The sequence below is a fragment of the Pneumocystis jirovecii genome (genome assembly GCF_001477535.1).
Source record: "Pneumocystis jirovecii RU7 chromosome Unknown supercont1.3, whole genome shotgun sequence".
Classification (NCBI taxonomy): Eukaryota; Fungi; Ascomycota; class Pneumocystomycetes; order Pneumocystales; family Pneumocystaceae; genus Pneumocystis; species Pneumocystis jirovecii.
Window position 1 is genome coordinate 189,492 of NW_017264777.1, and position 16,742 is coordinate 206,233.

The window sequence follows — 16,742 nt, forward strand, 5'->3', positions numbered from 1 at the left end:
ATCTATTTATTTATTTATAAAAAGTAAATATGTTTTTTTAATTTTTTTAATGCTATTAATTTTTTTAATTTTTTTTGTACCGCTTTAAATATCATTAAAATACGAAATGACTGAGAATAGTCAAAATCCAACAGTTACATATGAAAAAACTGATAAAAGAGGAGCAACTTATTTTTCTGGGAAAAGATTTTGTAAAAGATTCTTTTCTAGCAATACTTCAGATGAAATACCATTAGCAAGCTTTTTGTACGTAATATTAAATAAATTTATATTTTGACAAAATCCAGATCATCAACAGTGAATTTACTTAATACGATTATTAGTAATATTATCTTTCTTTCATTTTTATTACTTATGTTTGATAGGCGCTGGAGTGTTTGGTAAGAATGTATTTTTGATACAGTTAGCAACTTATATTTTGATTTGATTAGCTATGCCTTATGCTATGTCTTTGACAGGGGTTGTTCCGGGCATTTTTATTATTGTTCTTTCTGGCTTTACGAATGCTTTAGGTCTTTATTTTCTTTCGTGTTCTGCAGCAAAACTAGGACGTGGAGAAGCTTCGTTTAATAGTTTAGCAACTATGACGTTTCCTTCACTTGCAGTTGTGGTATGCATTTGTATATTTTTTAGTAATCTTTGACTTCTTAGTTTGATTTGGCAATTGGAATTCAATGTTTTGGCGTTTGTGTGAGTTATTTGATTTTGATTGGTGATGTTATGCCTCAGGTTGTACAAACGTTTAGTAGCAATGCATTAAAAGCATCATACTTAATTAGCCGCCATTTTTGGATTAGTGTTTTTATGTATTTTTTTCCAATCTTAATATCTATTACTAAAATGATAGATTCATTGTAATGCCGTTTACATTTTTCCGTCGATTGGATTCTCTTCATTATATATCTAGTGTTGCTATGGTTTCTATTGGTTATATGGTTATGGTTATTGTTGTATATTTTTTTCGAGAAAATGTTTGGAATACAGGTGCTGAGGTTCACTTTTTTAAAGGAAAAGGAGTTAGTGCATTGTTTTCTTCTATATCTGTTTTTACATTTGCTTTTACTTGTCAACAAAATGTAAGGTTTGAAAGTTTTTGGTATTCGTTCATAATTTTTTCAGATATTTTCTGTTATTAATGAGATTCGTGATAATAGTCATAAGAAACTTACATCACTTATTATTATATCTATTGGAATATCTGGTTTTATATATATTATTGTGGCTGTTTTAGGTTATCTTTCTTTCGGTATTTTTTACTGATTACAGGTTTATAATATTTATTTTATTTTTAGGTATCAATATTCCAGGAAATATAATCTTAGCATGTTTTTTTTCCACATTTTTATTTTTTTTTATAACTGCAATAGATAAGTATTCCATCCCTGTTACTATTGCAAGAATTGCAATTGTTGTCTTAATTACGTTTTCTTATCCTCTTCAAGTTTATCCATCTCGTGTAAGTTTTGATAAAGTTTTATTGTGGCGTCCTAGATCTCGTGGAACTGATAATAAATTACTAGCCTTTAGGTTTTTCATTGCTTTATATAAATAGTGTTAACGTTTATAGTGCTTTGCGATTTAATATTCTTACTTGTTTGATTCTCGTATTCTCGTATATTTTAGCTATGGCCATAAGTTCTTTTGAGAAAGTTTTAGCGTATGTTGGGTCTGTAGGATCGACTATAATTGCCTTTATTCTTCCTGGATTATTTTATAGTAAATTAGCGTATAAACCTGATGTTTTATATAACAAGAGCATCCAGAGTGATCAAGAAACTCAAGATAATTTGTACCTTTTACCAAAGAAAAGATTTACTAGAGTTTGGTATTTAGAAAAGGCTGCATTATTATTATTCATTTATGGGGTTCTTATCATGATAATATGTTTAATATCGAATATAATTCATAGTGTTCGAGATTCAAAGAAAATTACATAGTAATTAGTTTTATTATTAATATAACTATTTTTATAGAAATATATTATAAAGTTAGAAATTTAAAATAAATCGTTGTGTTGCAACTAGTTATTATGTACAATTGTTGATTATATAATATTGTATTTATTTCAAAGGACCTTTATGTATGGTAATTATAGGTATTAAACCATTTGGTATGTACGTTTTCGGATCCTTGATTTAAATTCGTTTTCATAGCTATCTAGAGCATTTTTTGATACCTTTATTTCTATATCTGACAATTTTTCATTTGAATTAGGTTGTGTTTCGGTACATGAATTATCAGATATTTTTTCTTTTATAATTTCATTTTTTGATTCTTCAGATTCTGCATGTTTAAGATTCGTGAGACAGATTACGTTTGTGTCAATTTCTGAAAGTGGTACTTTTCGCAATTGTTTAAGTATTTCTTCATGTGATTTTGTAAGTTTCCATGATGTTGGATATTCATAATTACATTTTTTCGGGGTTTTGCCTGTTAAAATATCCTTTTTTATCGGTACTGATAAGATTTTATCATAAGTTGTTACTATTTGGGAAACAATAGAATCTTTATGAAAATTATTTTCTAACTTTTGATTTTGAGTTAAATCGATAATAAAATGAGAATGTATATCGATATTTTCTTTAATGTTATTTATTTCTGTTTTTAATTTTTGATAAGAATTTTTAATATAATCAGATATGGAGTCATTATCTTTTATGTATGCATTATAATGAAGAGAGTTTTGTGATTGTGCTAAATTGAATATTAATATACAATATTTTTTTGTTTAAATGATTACCTTTAGAGAGTGTATCATTGAAAAGTTGTATTTGAGTATTTGTTTCTTGCATTTGAGCATCAGTTAGTTTGAGAATTTCTGAATAGATTGTTTGAGTATTGGTTTGAATAGTAGCTCCTTTATTATCAATATTCTAAATTTGTTAGTATTAATCTCATTTACATTTTAATAATACTTTTGCTGCTGATATGACATTATTTTTAATGTCATCTTTAGAGCTTATTAACTTTTTAATAAAGAGGTTCTCTTTTGCAGACCAAATATCAATCTTCCCTGAAAAACTAGAAGCTAGTTCGTTAATTTTATTGGAGACGTTATTTATATTTGATTGGGTATAATCAATTTGAGCAGCATATCGTTTGTTTTGAGCCTCGAAAAGATTATTAATAAGACATGATATATGAGCTACTAATTCTTCTTTTTCTTTTAAGCTTTTTTCTTGTTCTTGAGACAGCAATTTTTCAAAGTGATCTGATGCATGAGATATTTCATCTCTAATATATTGAAATAATGTTAAAAATTCTGATTTCAAATTTTGAATTTCCGAGGCCTGTGCAGTAATATGTTTTTGAGTATCATCAAAGAGAGATTTTATATCGTGTCCTAACTGACTATATGAATTATGAATCTGTTTTAATTAATAATATAATCTAATATATATATGTATGTTACTTGTTGCTGAAACTTTATTATTTCTCCAAAAATTTCTTCTGAAATTCTTTTTGTTGCTTTGTTAAGATTTTTAAATCCATCATTAAGCCTTGATTTGATATCTTCTTTGAATATTTTGATTTCTTCCAGAGAATTGTTTGTTTCCTGTTTTCCTAAATCTATTCGATTGAAAATTTCGATATGTTTACTTTCAAAACCTGAAAGTTGCTGATCTATAAATTGAAAGTTATCATTGATTTGTTTTATTTCTTTAGTAATAAATTCTGCAATTTTATTTTCTAGTTCATTGCAATATTTTAGTTGAGATAGATGATATTTAGTTATATCATTGTTAAGATTTTTTGTAAATGTAGTTATATCAGATTTTATTTCATTCCATAATATATTGTTTGAAGATTCAACTTCTGTTTTACGTTCTAATGAAAAATTAGTTTTATTTAGATATTTTATCAGTTTCTAACCAATTTTTTCATGCAAATTATTAATATCGACAATTGTCTTTTTAAGAGTAGCATGAAGTTCATTTGCTATAATGTCAAGTTCCCATTCTGTAGTTTGATGAGCTTTTCGGATAATAATTTCTTCGTTTAAATGTTGTTTAGTATCGATAAGGTCATGTTCGGTTTTTCTTAATATATTTTCTGTGTCTTCTAGTGTTTTCTAATTTTTGTTAGATACGATAATAAAAATAAAATATTTACTGATGTTTTTTCCAAATCTTTTTTTGTTTGTATAAAAAGTTTCATGTTTTGCTCAAATTGTTCTCGGATTGATTTAAGTGATAACTCTAAAGCATCTATTTTACGTTGTTGTTCTTCTACTAAAGTTTTATTAGAATGATTTTCTCCAGTAAGTTCTTTATATGAACTTTCTGAGAGATAAATGCCTGTTTTTTGACGACAAGCCTGCAAAATATTAAAAAGAAATTATTATTGTTTAACGAATTACATTTAAATCGCTTTTTAACCGTTCTATATCCTGAATATATTCTTTAATAAGTGTTTTTTTTGTCATCATTTGATTAATTTGAGGCTTGTTTTTAATACTTTTTGCCCTGTTTGCATACTCTAAAGTACTTATTGTTTCTTCTAAGTTATTTTTCTCTGGACTTATAGTTGCGATAATACATGTTTTAGTTTTTCCACCCAATGAATCTTGTAAAAGACGAGTAAGCTTTGATTCACTGAAATATTCAGATTAATACAAATAAATTTAATGATATTACCGATATGGAATGTGCTGTGATTTATCGACTAAGGCATTTATTACTCTTCCTAATGTTAAAAGACTTTGATTAATCATCCCTGCTTCTCGTGCACGCTTGTTTTCTGCACCGGATCGTCCAATGTTTTCTGAACCAGCGAGATCTACTAAGTTAAGTTTTCCTACTTTTAAAAGATCCTCTCCAACTTCTGCTACTTCTTTAATATGAATAGTAATTGTAAAAATGGAATGTGAGCGACTCGAAAGATCGTTACATTTTGTTGCCGCAACTTGACGCTTATGGCTTCCCATTTGAAGCAGTTTTATTCCATCAGAAGAATTTGTGATAGGAATATCTTCCATTCCATTTATTACTACTCCTTTTTTTATTGTATCTTCAAAAATTTTTACTTTTTTATCTTCAATAGACAATAAATCACGAAGCTCTTCATTATAAAGCTCAATAAATGAGCATTTAACGGAATATTCTGTATCTTCTGTTTCAAGGATATTGAACAAGCGGTAAAGCGTCCTTGGTATTATTCCAGATGAATTTGAAAATGTACTGTAATCACCGGACATATCTCCTGTCATAGTATAGCTAAAAAAATTAATATTTAAATACGCTTAAAAAGTGCTTACGTTTTCCCTGTTCCTGTTTGTCCATAGGCAAATATAGTGCAATTGTATCCATTCAAGACCTAATTAACTTTTAAATATGTATTTAAAGGATCAATTTGAAATAACCTCTCCAAGTATTGGAAGAACAACATCATCAAATACCATCACTTGATCCGCTTCTGGTCCAAAAACACGATCAAATGTATATGTTCTTGTATTCATTTGCGATAAAGGGCTTGTATGAATGCATACTTCTTTTCCACGAGGCCCTTGTGTTGTAACAATGTTATAGTTATTTTCTCGTATTTCTCGCTGACTTCGTCCACGACATCTTACTACTACCTGAATATTCGTTTCATTACTATTTATCTCATTGTTGTATTCATGATGTTTTTTCTTTCCTATAATAGATGTTGATTCTGAAGAATGGTGTTGAAACGTTTTTTTTCCAAGTGTTTTATGATTTGGTGGAGATAATGTTTCATTATTTGTTGTTGATATAGAATTCGAGAAAGACTGTATAGATAATGAAGATCCTCTCTGAGAAATAAGTGGCTTTATATTTTTTCCACTCATTTTCGTATTTGTTTTTAAGAGATATTAAAAGCTTTTGTATAAAATAAAAATAAACAGATGTTGCCATGGTAATTTTTATGAAAAATAGTTTTTTTATTCCTCTAAAGTAGTTGAAATTGTTTAAAAGTTAACATTAAAAAATAAATTAATTTTAAAGAATATTTAAATTAAGAATTTAAAGTATGTAATTTTTTAATTATAGTTAAATTTTTTTATTTTTAAAGTTTTTTACTAAAAATGTAGAATATTTGTTAAAGTTTATAAAAAATAAGTTTGTGTTCAAAAAAGTATTTTGATTTAAATAATTTTAAATTATTGAAAGGTTTATATTGTTAATAGATGAAAAACGTGTTTTTATGAAAAATTGTTAATATTGTGATTACTTTTGAAAATTTAATTATTTCTAACTAATTATTAAAGCAATTAATTTTTTATGAGTATGCTTGTTGCTTATTTTCATGTAATATATGTACTAGTTTTTATGCAATATAAGTACGAGTTTTTATCAATGATATTTAGAAGTTTTTTGAATATTTTTAGAAATGCGATACGAAAGTTTTAGAAAAAATTCAAATTAAATATTTGTAGTATCATAGCTGAAATATATATTAAGATTGTAAATATTTATTTATAGATATGGATTTCAAAAATTCGAAATTTATTGAAACATTAATCTATTATTTTTCTATATTTAATGAAGATTTAAAAAATAAGGGATCAAAAAAAGTTAGGGAATCTAGGTTTAGATTTTGTTTTTTTGTGCGCATATATTAATATTTTAGGAAATTCAATTTTCATTTTGATGATTTATCACTCTTGTTAGATAATTTGGGTTCTATTGATCGATTTTCTGAAGAAGTAATATCAGTAATTGATCTACGATATTGATATTATATTTTTAAAATTTGTGTAGGATTTTTCTCAATTTGTTAATGACTTTGAATGTTTTCTTATAAGAATTTGTAAAGATAAAATATTTTTAGATCTGGATTTTGTTTTTTTAGAAATCGTTATTATTATAGCATATAAAATTAATAATTATCATTTGAAATTGAAGTCTCTTAAGATTCTTCTGGTATGATCTGCATATTTTTCTGTCTTTTTAATTTATATAGATATGGCTGCGTAATCATTCTGGTTATTTTTATATTAATTATATAATTAAATTTTATTAAGAATTTAAATAGGTTTAAGAAATTATGCTCATCCGAATTTTATTATAAATCTTTTAAATATTTCTTGTAATGTTTTAGAAAATATTTGTTTAAGAAGAATTGTAAGTATGTTTAAAAAAGAAAAAAAAGTATAATATTTTAGGCATTATTTATTATTAATTGTTTAATTAAAAAAAATGTTGAAAATAAAAAGACGATTATGGATAAAAATGAATTTTTTGATTTGTGATTATTTTGTTTTTTAAAATTATATTCTTACTAGTAATAGAAAAGGAATTGGAAATTCTATTATGGTTTCTGATGATTTTAAACTGCAAGAGCTTTGTGTGGAGCTTATTCATGAGCTTTTGCCTCCAAAAGATTCTCCAATAGAGTTTTATAATAGAAGATTTGATCTGTTTTTTTCTTTAAATAGTCTTTCTGAAGATTTAAGGAATGAATTTCTTGATATGCAAGATTCAGGATGGATGCATCCTCCTAAGTGGTTGATGACTTTGAATATTAAAAGAAAGTGTGATTCTGCGTAATATTTTATTTAGTTTATTTATAGATTTCTGCTAATCATTAGTAGACCTTTGACATTTAAATGTCTTTATTTGAAACTTGGTGAAAATGTATTTAGTTCTTTTATTGATGACAGTGTATTGTTTGTACATGTCTCAAAGAATTTTCTCTCTAGTGTTGTTTTTAATTCAAAAAATGAGAAGAATTTATTAGATATAGCTTTAAAAGATGTTGAAGAAATTATCGAATCTGATAGTCAAATTATTTTAAGACTCAAAGAAAATATTGATGATGAATCTTGTATAGGTGATGATTTAGGTTTTTTTAATTCTGTAATGTTTTGTTTTGATAGTAACTTTGAAACAAAAACAATAATTCAAGAAATTGTTAAGAGAATAAAAAAGAATATGGATTTAGGTACTAATATTAAGTGTAGTATTATGGAATGTCCCATTAGTTTGAAGTTTAAAAGTGAAAATAATTTTAATTCTAATGATTCTTTTTCTCAACAAAGAATAATCGTACCGAATATGGATAAAAGTGTTGATTTTGTTGTTGAAAATCTATCCTTAAGAAATGAATCAGGAAATTCTAAGTCTTTAAATATTCTTTCAGAAGAAAATATTAAGGATGTTAGTAACTATTTATAATTAGATTTATATTTATATTTTTATTTTTTAGAAAAAATCACTTTATGTCGATTGCAATGAAATTAAAGTTGAATCTCAACTTAATGGTCTTTGTTGTCCTTCTGATAACAATCGTTTGTCCTATATAAACTCTGGTTCAGAGAATTTTAAAAAGGGTAATGAAAAATATTTTTTGCGGGTTTCTACGCAAGTGCAAGATTTATTTTCTTTGGTTACTTTAGAAAATAATGATATTTCAAAAAATATTAAGCTTTCTGAAAAAATGAAAAAAAAAAATGGAAGTTTGAAAGAATTGACAAATATTTTTCCTTTAGATGATGTTTCAAAATTAAATGAAAATAGTAGTCATATAATAAAACAGAAAAATAATAGTGATAAAAATCTTAATAACGATGATATATATGATTTTCCTTCTGATGATATATTTTATTTTAATAAATTGCAGACTGGTGGATCAGGATCTAAGAAAAAATATATCTTAAAATCCAGTTTACCTGCGTATAGTTTGCAGAAAAAAAATAAAATTCAAAATAGATTACGAACAAGTAAAAAGTGTTATTCAAATAAAAATGTTCTTAAAAATGATTATTCATCTGCTACTGATTATGATATTTTACCTAATGATTTGTTGTCTAATAATGATATTAATTCGATTAAAAAAGGTAATAAAACTAAGATTAGAAAAAGATCTTTTTCAGATAAAAATTTTAATTGCAAAGAATTTTTAAGTAAAGCAGAATTACCTCAATCAAAAAAATCTTCTTTAAAGTTTCATCGAAAAGCATGTAAGAATATTAACTATGATTCGGGTATATTATCGAGTCCTGATAATAATATTAAAATATGTCCAAGATTTAAAAAAAAGGAAATCGTGTTATCAACTAATAAGACTTATTCTTTGCAGTCTGAGAAAAATCTTAATGAGAATTATAACCAGTCTTTGGTTAAGAGTTCGTATTCTAAAAAACAAAATAATTTTATTTTAAATGATGAATTGTTGCAAGGAAATAGCAATGAAATGAATGTTGACATTAATATGGAAGGAAAAACCAATGTTGATTTTATGGATGAATCTTTTGAATGCAAACCTCAAATTATAACATGGAGTAAGGATGGGCCTTTAGATAACACATGTAAAATGTTTGATTTTAATAAAAAATTAAATAATTTATCTGTAGATATATCTGATAACAATGCTTTATGTAACTCTGAAACTGTTTTAGAGCTATCTATGGTAAACGAAACAATAAAAGATGTTGAAGAGGTAATGTATTAAATTTTATTTATATTTGTATTGAAAAAACGAAATAGAAATATTCTTGTTCTGATGTAAAATTATTTATTATTAAATGTTGAAGTCTTATTGTTTTAGGATGCTATTGTGGTTGAAAATATAATGAAAATTGAAAAGGACTCTGAAAAAGATATATATAACAATTTTGAAAAAAATACATGTGAAAAATTTAACGATATTTCTATCGTTCCAAATGATGAGTTATTAGAACATATTACCGCTAATGGTTCTATTAGCCCCTTGAATATGTATAAGAAAAATGATATTTTTAGTAAAGATAGTAAGTTTTTTTAAAATTTTGTAGTATAATTCATAATTTTAGTAAATTTTAGCAATTTTCCTAATAATTTTTATAATATTTTGAATGCTTATGGGTTATTACCGATAGTGAAAGCGGATGATGTTAATGATATTTCTGCAATAGACCCTGATAAAACTTTGTTTAATCCTGATTCTATAGAACAGTTTTCAGAATTTTCAAGTTCTGACGATTATGAATCTCAGCTAAATGTTTCAGATATAGAATGTAATGATGATGTTTATAGTAAATATTTTTATAAATTAAAATGGAAAAAAGGTTTACCTGAACATCATAAAAGAACTTTAAATTTGTTAATGGATATTATTCAAATAATTATAAATAAGCTAGTAGCTTATGAATTAAATATTAATGATCGTATGCTAAATTTTAAGGATAATACAAATAAAATTATAGAAGTATTAAATATGGTTCGTCGTGATAAAAGGTTTAATATTGAAAAACATTTCTTTTTTCGTGATAGTTATAATAAACAGTTTGTTAATCACTTAAATAGAATTGAAAAACATAAAAATATCTCAGAAAAGATTAAATCAATTACGAAAAAAGCATGTTTAGCTCAAAAAAAGATAGTTGATGGTTTCAATCAAAATATTTCAAATGTTTACTAATTTCAAACTATATAATTCAATATTTTACTTGTTTCATTATTTATATTTGTTGAATAAATAATATAGTATATGGCTTTTAAATAATATTTCTTATTTAGTATATTAATAACTAGTGTAGTTTATTACATTCATTAATTAAAATAGATACATCAAAGTTTTTTCCGTTATTAAATTCTTCTAAAAGTTTTAATTTTAATAAATCTTCTTGATTATCTTTAATTGCTGAAAAAAAAGATTCAATTTGAAATATTATTGTTTTAAGATTATTCATTGTTATTCCCCTGTCTTTTTCAAGTTCTCCTCTCATTAAAACTATATTTTTGTCTGAAGATAGATCTGTATGATAGGATAAAAATGTATGGGGTCTTGCAAATTCTCCTTTAACTTTGTATTCTAAAAGTGAGGTAATAAGTATATATTTAGTAAATTTATTTGTGATGAACCATTGAAGAAAGTGCATTTCGATTCCCTGTGGCTGATTTATAGGAAGAATAAACTAAATAAATTAGATAAAAATAAATATATAGTTATATACCATATTATATTTCTTTGCATTTTTTTCCATTATATTAAATTTTAATGAAGATATTATTCCACAGTGATTATATTCATTTTGAATGTGACGAGCTTTCCATATTAGTTCTATCTCTTTAATACTATGTAATTGTAACTTTTCTACATCAATATATGATGATAATGTTTTGATATGGACTTTATTATTATTTGGTATTTCAGTATTATTTTGAGTTATATTTTGATTTTTTTGTATAAAGCAGGATGTTGGTAATGTTTTTGAAGTGTCTTTGTTTGATTTTGTAGTATATTTTTCGAAAAGTTCTTGAATAGATGAAAGACCTTCTCTTTTGGTTTCTTTGTTAATAAAAATATTGAAAAAATATTTACATACTCTTCCACTTTTTGCTCTAATTTCTTTCTATATTTATTTATAAATTCTTTCAAAATAATTTTAGTTGTAAAATGAGATTGATTAATTTTATAAATTCTTTTCCATATCTTTTTAGTAAATAAAAATGTTTGAAAAAACATTAATTTTTTAAAATTATTTAAATTTATTTTTTTTTAAAAATGGCTTTTTCGGTATGGTATAAATGCATAATATTTATATAACAGTTTTGTGTTATAATCTAATTTGTAAGGATTTATCTTGAAATTTTTAGTACAAAATGTGTAATATATTTTTAAAAAAAATGTTAAAATTACTTGATACCTTTTTAATAAAGACGGATTTTATTTTTTATTTTTAATAGAATTTTATTTTTTAAAAAATTATTCATATAAAAAGTTAATATTTGTTTTTATTATAATTTCATTTGTTAACGTTCTTTTCGTACTACTATTTTCCTTGTTTAAGAGTTATAATAAAAAATATTTATAAATAGAAATCTAATTAAAATATATAAAATATATAAATTTACTTCTTCAAATTTTAAATATTTTTTTTAAATAATTTATTATTTAAGTTTTTTTTTTCATTAAAATATTTATTCATTTAAAAAGTTCTTATCAATTTTGTTGAAATCGATAAGTTTTAAGTGTTTGTAAAATACAGTTTTTTAGTTTAAAAATAATATATTAATATATGCATATATAACATGAAAACAGTTGAAGCTAATGTTTTATTTGATAATAATTGTAAAGAATCTGCTAATAAAAAGTCTTTTAATGATTTTTAAGAAGATATTATATATCAAAGAATGGAAGAATCTTTGGCTAATAAATTTGAAGATAAGTCTAAGAAACATATAATACACAAGCCACTACTTCATAGTATGTTTTGTTTTATTTTTTATAAAATTATTTTAATTTTATTTAGTTGAATGTTCCTTGAAAGAAAAGGTTTGATTTAATGTAAATTTTAGAAATAACGTTTAATATTAAAAAGAGTACCTGTAGATTTGATACTGCTGCTCATCATGTTCGTCAATTTCTTCTTGAAAATTTCTCTTCATTGACACTGAATACTGAATTTCGTAATTTTGAGGATGAATTACTTTTAATGAAGCATATTGAGCAAATTAGAGGTAGTTTTGTTTTTTAGAGGATTATGATATTAATTTTTTTTAGTTGTTGAGGTATCAGGTAGGAGCGAATATATTGTATATATGTGTATTAATATTTTATAGGATCTGATAAAGAAATTCTTTATTTGGATGAGGTTGATCTTGATATTCATATATATCAACTTAACAATGACTTGCCTTCTGCAAGCAGTTTTGATTATGAAGATCAAGAAGATGGACCAATGGCTATAGTAACTGAATTGCCATCTTTATCTTTAGAAGGGTTATGGGATAAGTAGATATTCCATTTTAAATTAATTAGTCTAAAGAATAGTCTTATATTTGAAAATAATATTAAAAATAATCTGCTTCATTTTATTCATACTGTTATGCTTTTTTCTGATAAGGATGTTAATTTTAATATTGTTACATGGAATAGGTATGTAAATTAAATTAATATTTTATATAGCATGACATAGATAGACTTATTCTTTTACATGGACCCCCTGGAAGTGGAAAAACATCTTTATGTAAAATATTTTATTAAAATATTTTTATTGGTTAATAAAGATAGGTAGAGCATTGGCACAAAAGCTTTCAATTAGACTCTCTAATAAATTTTCTCGAGGAAGAGTCTGTATATATATGTTAATGATAAATAGACTTACTTTTAGTAAGATCGTTGAAGTGAATTCTCACTCTCTTTTTTCAAAGTGGTTTTCTGAAAGCGGGAAATTAGTCGGTAAAATGTTCCAACAAATTCATGAAATGGTGAAAGACGAAGATTCATTTGTTTGCGTTCTTATAGGTATATTTAAAATATTTTTAGAATTTTTTTAATTATCTAGATGAGGTGGAAAGTTTAACTGCTGCAAGAAAAGCTGCTGCATCAGGTCTTGAGCCATCAGATGGTTTAAGGGTAAAAATCTAAATCCATTGTATGAGCGTTCTCATTCATTATATGTTCTCAGGTTGTTAATTCTCTGCTTACACAATTGGATAAATTAAAACCTCATAAAAATGTTTTTATTTTAACTACATCTAATTTAGTAGAAGCAATGGGTTAATATTTGGCTATGCATATGTACACCTTTGACTTGTATTCTAGACCCTGCTTTTGTAGACCGCATAGATATAAAACAGTATGTTGGCGACCCGAATCCAGATGCTATTTTTGCAATTCTTCAATCATGTATTAACGAATTAGGCCAAAAAGGTTTAATTGGGGATGGAGTATGTTTTTAAAAGACTTTATTTATTGTTTTATAATTCTATTATAGATACCAGTGCCCTCTTTCACTGAAGCATCTATAAGTTTGTATTCTCAGCCAAATTCACATAGTTCTCGTTTATATAGAATAGCTGTTGATTGTAAGGTAAATATTTTGAGTGGAACTTTCAATTAGTTATTAATATTGTTAATTTTAGGGATTATCTGGAAGGACTCTCCGTCGTCTTCCTGTTCTTGCTCACGCCAAATATCTTCAGCGACCTTGTTGCACGATGGATGAAATGCTTTGTTCTTTAGAAAGAGTTGTAAAAGAAGAGTTGTCATTTTCCATGAAAATGTTCTAATATGAAATTTTTTATGTATTTATTAAATATTATGTATTTAAAGTAATATTTATTTTTTTAAAATTTTTAAACGTAATAAATATTTCGTAGATTTTTTTGTATTAAAAAATGGTAGGTTTAGAATTTGTAAAATAAAATATAATAATTTTAATTAAAGTCACGTATTTTTACTGAACATGCTGTTGAAGAGAGGGGCGAGAGTGCGCGAATGGTATGCTGTTTTTTGATTTTCTTTTAGGAGCAGTAGTTTTAATAAAGGTTTTAGTCAAGTTTCGTAGGTGCTATTGCTGGTAAATTAATATAATAGTATTGGTTTTTGTAGGTCTTATTGATTTTAGTTGGGGATCTTGTAAAAAGCACTCTTGGTCCTAAAGGAATGGTATTTTTTTTATTTATTTTATTTCTCTAAATCTTCAAAGGATAAAATTCTTCAATCTGCATCTACTGGTGAGATTGTGGTTACTAATGATGGCGCAACCATTTTGAGATCTATTTCTCTTGATAACGCTGCTGCTAAAGCACTTGTTAATGTTTCTATAACTCAAGACAATGAAGTAGGGGATGGAACAACAAGTGTTACAGTTTTAGCTGCTGAGCTTCTGAGAGAAGCTGAAAGGCTTATTGATTCTAAAATACATCCTCAGACTGTTATAGATGGGTACCGGATTGCGACTAATATAGCTCTTAATGCATTATATAAGTCATCTGTTGATCATAAGTATACTTTTATACTTTTTACACTTTGTTCTTAAATAATATAGAGATAATTCAGAATTGTTTAGGAGGGATTTGGAAAATATAGCTCGCACTACACTTAGTTCTAAGATTCTCTCTCAAGATCAGGATCATTTTTCTAAATTAGCTGTTGATGCTGTATTTAGATCTGCTAGTCTTGAAAATATTCAGATTATTAAAAAGCTAGGAGGTAGATTAAAGGATTCCTATCTTGATGAGGGTTTTATATTGGAAAAGAGAATTGGAGTTAATCAGCCTAAAAGACTTGAAAATGTAAAAATTCTTGTTGCAAATACTCGTAATATAATTTATGTTTATTTTATTTATGTTTGATACATATTAGCTATGGATACTGATAAAGTGAAAGTTTTTGGTGCACGAGTAAGGGTAAATGCTACTAGTAAGCTTGCAGAATTGGAGAAGGCAGAAAAAGTAATAAAAAAAGTTTAGTATTTTATATTTATTATTTTAGGAGAAAATGAAGGCCAAAGTTGAGAGAATAAAAGCGCATGGAATTAATTGTTTTATAAATCGACAGCTTATTTATAACTGGCCTGAACAATTATTTGCTGATGCTGGAATAATATCTATTGAGCATGCTGATTTTGATGGAATAGAAAGACTTGCACTTGTTACTGGTGGAGAAATAGCATCAACTTTTGATCATCCAGAATATGTGAAGTTGGGGAAATGTGATTTAATTGAAGAAATTATTATTGGTGAAGATAAAGTAAATGTTATGATCACTATTGGATTATTTTAACAGTTTTAGATGATTAAATTTTCTGGTGTTGCTGCTGGTGAAGCTTGTACGATAGTTCTTAGGTAGCTTTAAAAAAAAAAGTCTAGTCTAATTAGGAATAGAGGTGCTACATCCCAGCTTCTTGATGAGGCAGAAAGATCTTTACATGATGCATTGGCAGTATTATTACAAACTATGAATGATTCTAAAATTACTTTGGGTGGTGGTTGTTCTGAAATTCTTATGGCAAAAGCAGTAGATTCTGCTGCATCTAAGGAGTCTGGGAAAAAGGTTCATGCAATTGAAGCTTTTGCTCGAGCCCTTCGCACAATACCTATGATTCTTGCAAGTAATGCTGGGTTTGATTCTAATGAACTTGTCTCTTTGTTACGTTCTGCTCATTATAATGGTAACTTTTATAAACTTTTTATTGATTATTTTTAATTTGCATTAGGAATGACTTCATATGGTTTGGACTTAATCAATGGTGAAATAGCAGATATGAGAGATACTGGCGTTGTTGAGAGTTATAAATTAAAACATTCAGTTGTTTCAAGTGCATCAGAAGTAGCAGAAATGCTTTTAAGGTTTTTATATATGTATATGTAATTCTTTTAATATTTCTAGGGTTGATACTATTCTTAAATCTACTCCTAGACCAAGAACTCGTTAGCTTTTGTTTAACTAAATAAATACATTTAAGTCCATTTTTTAAGTTTTATTTATTAGAAATTTAAGATCATTTTAAAAGTTTGAATCTTCTATCAATGTGTAATAAAATGAAACAATTAAAAATATAAAAATTGTGAAAATAGATAGTATTTTGCTCTATAGAATTCATTTTAAAAAGTTATATATTAGGTCTTAGGATTCATTTGTAGTAAATACTATGAATCAGTTGGTATTACATGTATGGTAATAGATTTATGAACGACTTTTAAGTTTTAAAATAAAAAATTGGTTTGTTTATAATATAAAATAGTCTAGAAGGATACTTATTAAATTTAAACGTAGCATTATTAATATTTTTTATCTTCTTTAACTGAAGTCTTGAATTTTGTATCTTTATACTATTATATTATATTGAAAGTAATAATTTATTAGATCTAATATTCATTTTAATAATTTTTAAAGGACGCAATATTCGGAATTAAGTTATAGAATATATACTTTAATACTAAATATTATTACCTATTATCTCTTGTTTTTTAATATTTAAAAATTAATATAAAACTATTGTTTTTTTTGAGATATTTCAAAAAAATGTAAGTTTCGATATGAAAAATTAGCTTGTTTAAAATTTA

The 16,742-nt window shown here is 25.4% G+C and overlaps 6 protein-coding genes across 6 annotated transcripts; 4 read left to right on the forward strand and 2 right to left on the reverse strand.

The window, feature by feature from the left end:
- Positions 1 to 106: 106 nt before the first annotated feature.
- T551_00705 (uncharacterized protein) lies at positions 107 to 1,937 on the forward strand (the record flags this gene model as incomplete). The annotated part of the gene is made up of 9 exons (XM_018372969.1): positions 107 to 246; positions 288 to 322; positions 366 to 380; positions 432 to 610; positions 652 to 806; positions 848 to 1,076; positions 1,120 to 1,246; positions 1,293 to 1,527; positions 1,568 to 1,937. 9 exons carry the CDS (start codon positions 107 to 109, stop codon positions 1,935 to 1,937), a joined length of 1,485 nt encoding a protein of 494 aa, XP_018230715.1.
- Positions 1,938 to 2,098: 161 nt separating this feature from the next.
- T551_00706 (uncharacterized protein) lies at positions 2,099 to 5,812 on the reverse strand (the record flags this gene model as incomplete). The annotated part of the gene is made up of 10 exons (XM_018372970.1): positions 2,099 to 2,694; positions 2,741 to 2,873; positions 2,916 to 3,368; positions 3,413 to 3,828; positions 3,874 to 4,072; positions 4,114 to 4,317; positions 4,361 to 4,595; positions 4,638 to 5,216; positions 5,258 to 5,316; positions 5,363 to 5,812. 10 exons carry the CDS (start codon positions 5,810 to 5,812, stop codon positions 2,099 to 2,101), a joined length of 3,324 nt encoding a protein of 1,107 aa, XP_018230716.1.
- Positions 5,813 to 6,448: 636 nt separating this feature from the next.
- Positions 6,449 to 10,365, forward strand: T551_00707 (uncharacterized protein; the record flags this gene model as incomplete). Its single annotated transcript, XM_018372971.1, has 12 exons — positions 6,449 to 6,552; positions 6,595 to 6,679; positions 6,726 to 6,887; positions 6,928 to 6,949; positions 7,000 to 7,088; positions 7,130 to 7,212; positions 7,256 to 7,510; positions 7,559 to 8,123; positions 8,173 to 9,405; positions 9,453 to 9,470; positions 9,514 to 9,715; positions 9,758 to 10,365. The coding sequence occupies 12 exons, from the start codon at positions 6,449 to 6,451 to the stop codon at positions 10,363 to 10,365; spliced, it is 3,426 nt and encodes a 1,141-aa protein (XP_018230717.1).
- A 109-nt stretch (positions 10,366 to 10,474) lies between these two features.
- T551_00708 (uncharacterized protein) lies at positions 10,475 to 11,412 on the reverse strand (the record flags this gene model as incomplete). The annotated part of the gene is made up of 3 exons (XM_018372972.1): positions 10,475 to 10,861; positions 10,901 to 11,225; positions 11,273 to 11,412. 3 exons carry the CDS (start codon positions 11,410 to 11,412, stop codon positions 10,475 to 10,477), a joined length of 852 nt encoding a protein of 283 aa, XP_018230718.1.
- Positions 11,413 to 12,080: 668 nt separating this feature from the next.
- T551_00709 (uncharacterized protein) lies at positions 12,081 to 13,961 on the forward strand (the record flags this gene model as incomplete). Its single annotated transcript, XM_018372973.1, has 14 exons — positions 12,081 to 12,153; positions 12,200 to 12,222; positions 12,269 to 12,407; positions 12,451 to 12,465; positions 12,510 to 12,681; positions 12,721 to 12,825; positions 12,870 to 12,916; positions 12,961 to 13,019; positions 13,065 to 13,194; positions 13,235 to 13,305; positions 13,358 to 13,448; positions 13,495 to 13,619; positions 13,667 to 13,762; positions 13,815 to 13,961. The coding sequence occupies 14 exons, from the start codon at positions 12,081 to 12,083 to the stop codon at positions 13,959 to 13,961; spliced, it is 1,293 nt and encodes a 430-aa protein (XP_018230719.1).
- A 108-nt stretch (positions 13,962 to 14,069) lies between these two features.
- T551_00710 (T-complex protein 1, beta subunit) lies at positions 14,070 to 16,111 on the forward strand (the record flags this gene model as incomplete). Its single annotated transcript, XM_018372974.1, has 12 exons — positions 14,070 to 14,072; positions 14,119 to 14,172; positions 14,227 to 14,251; positions 14,300 to 14,340; positions 14,381 to 14,679; positions 14,723 to 14,994; positions 15,040 to 15,128; positions 15,169 to 15,426; positions 15,469 to 15,521; positions 15,561 to 15,847; positions 15,893 to 16,025; positions 16,066 to 16,111. 12 exons carry the CDS (start codon positions 14,070 to 14,072, stop codon positions 16,109 to 16,111), a joined length of 1,560 nt encoding a protein of 519 aa, XP_018230720.1.
- Between the last annotated feature and the right edge of the window lie 631 nt (positions 16,112 to 16,742).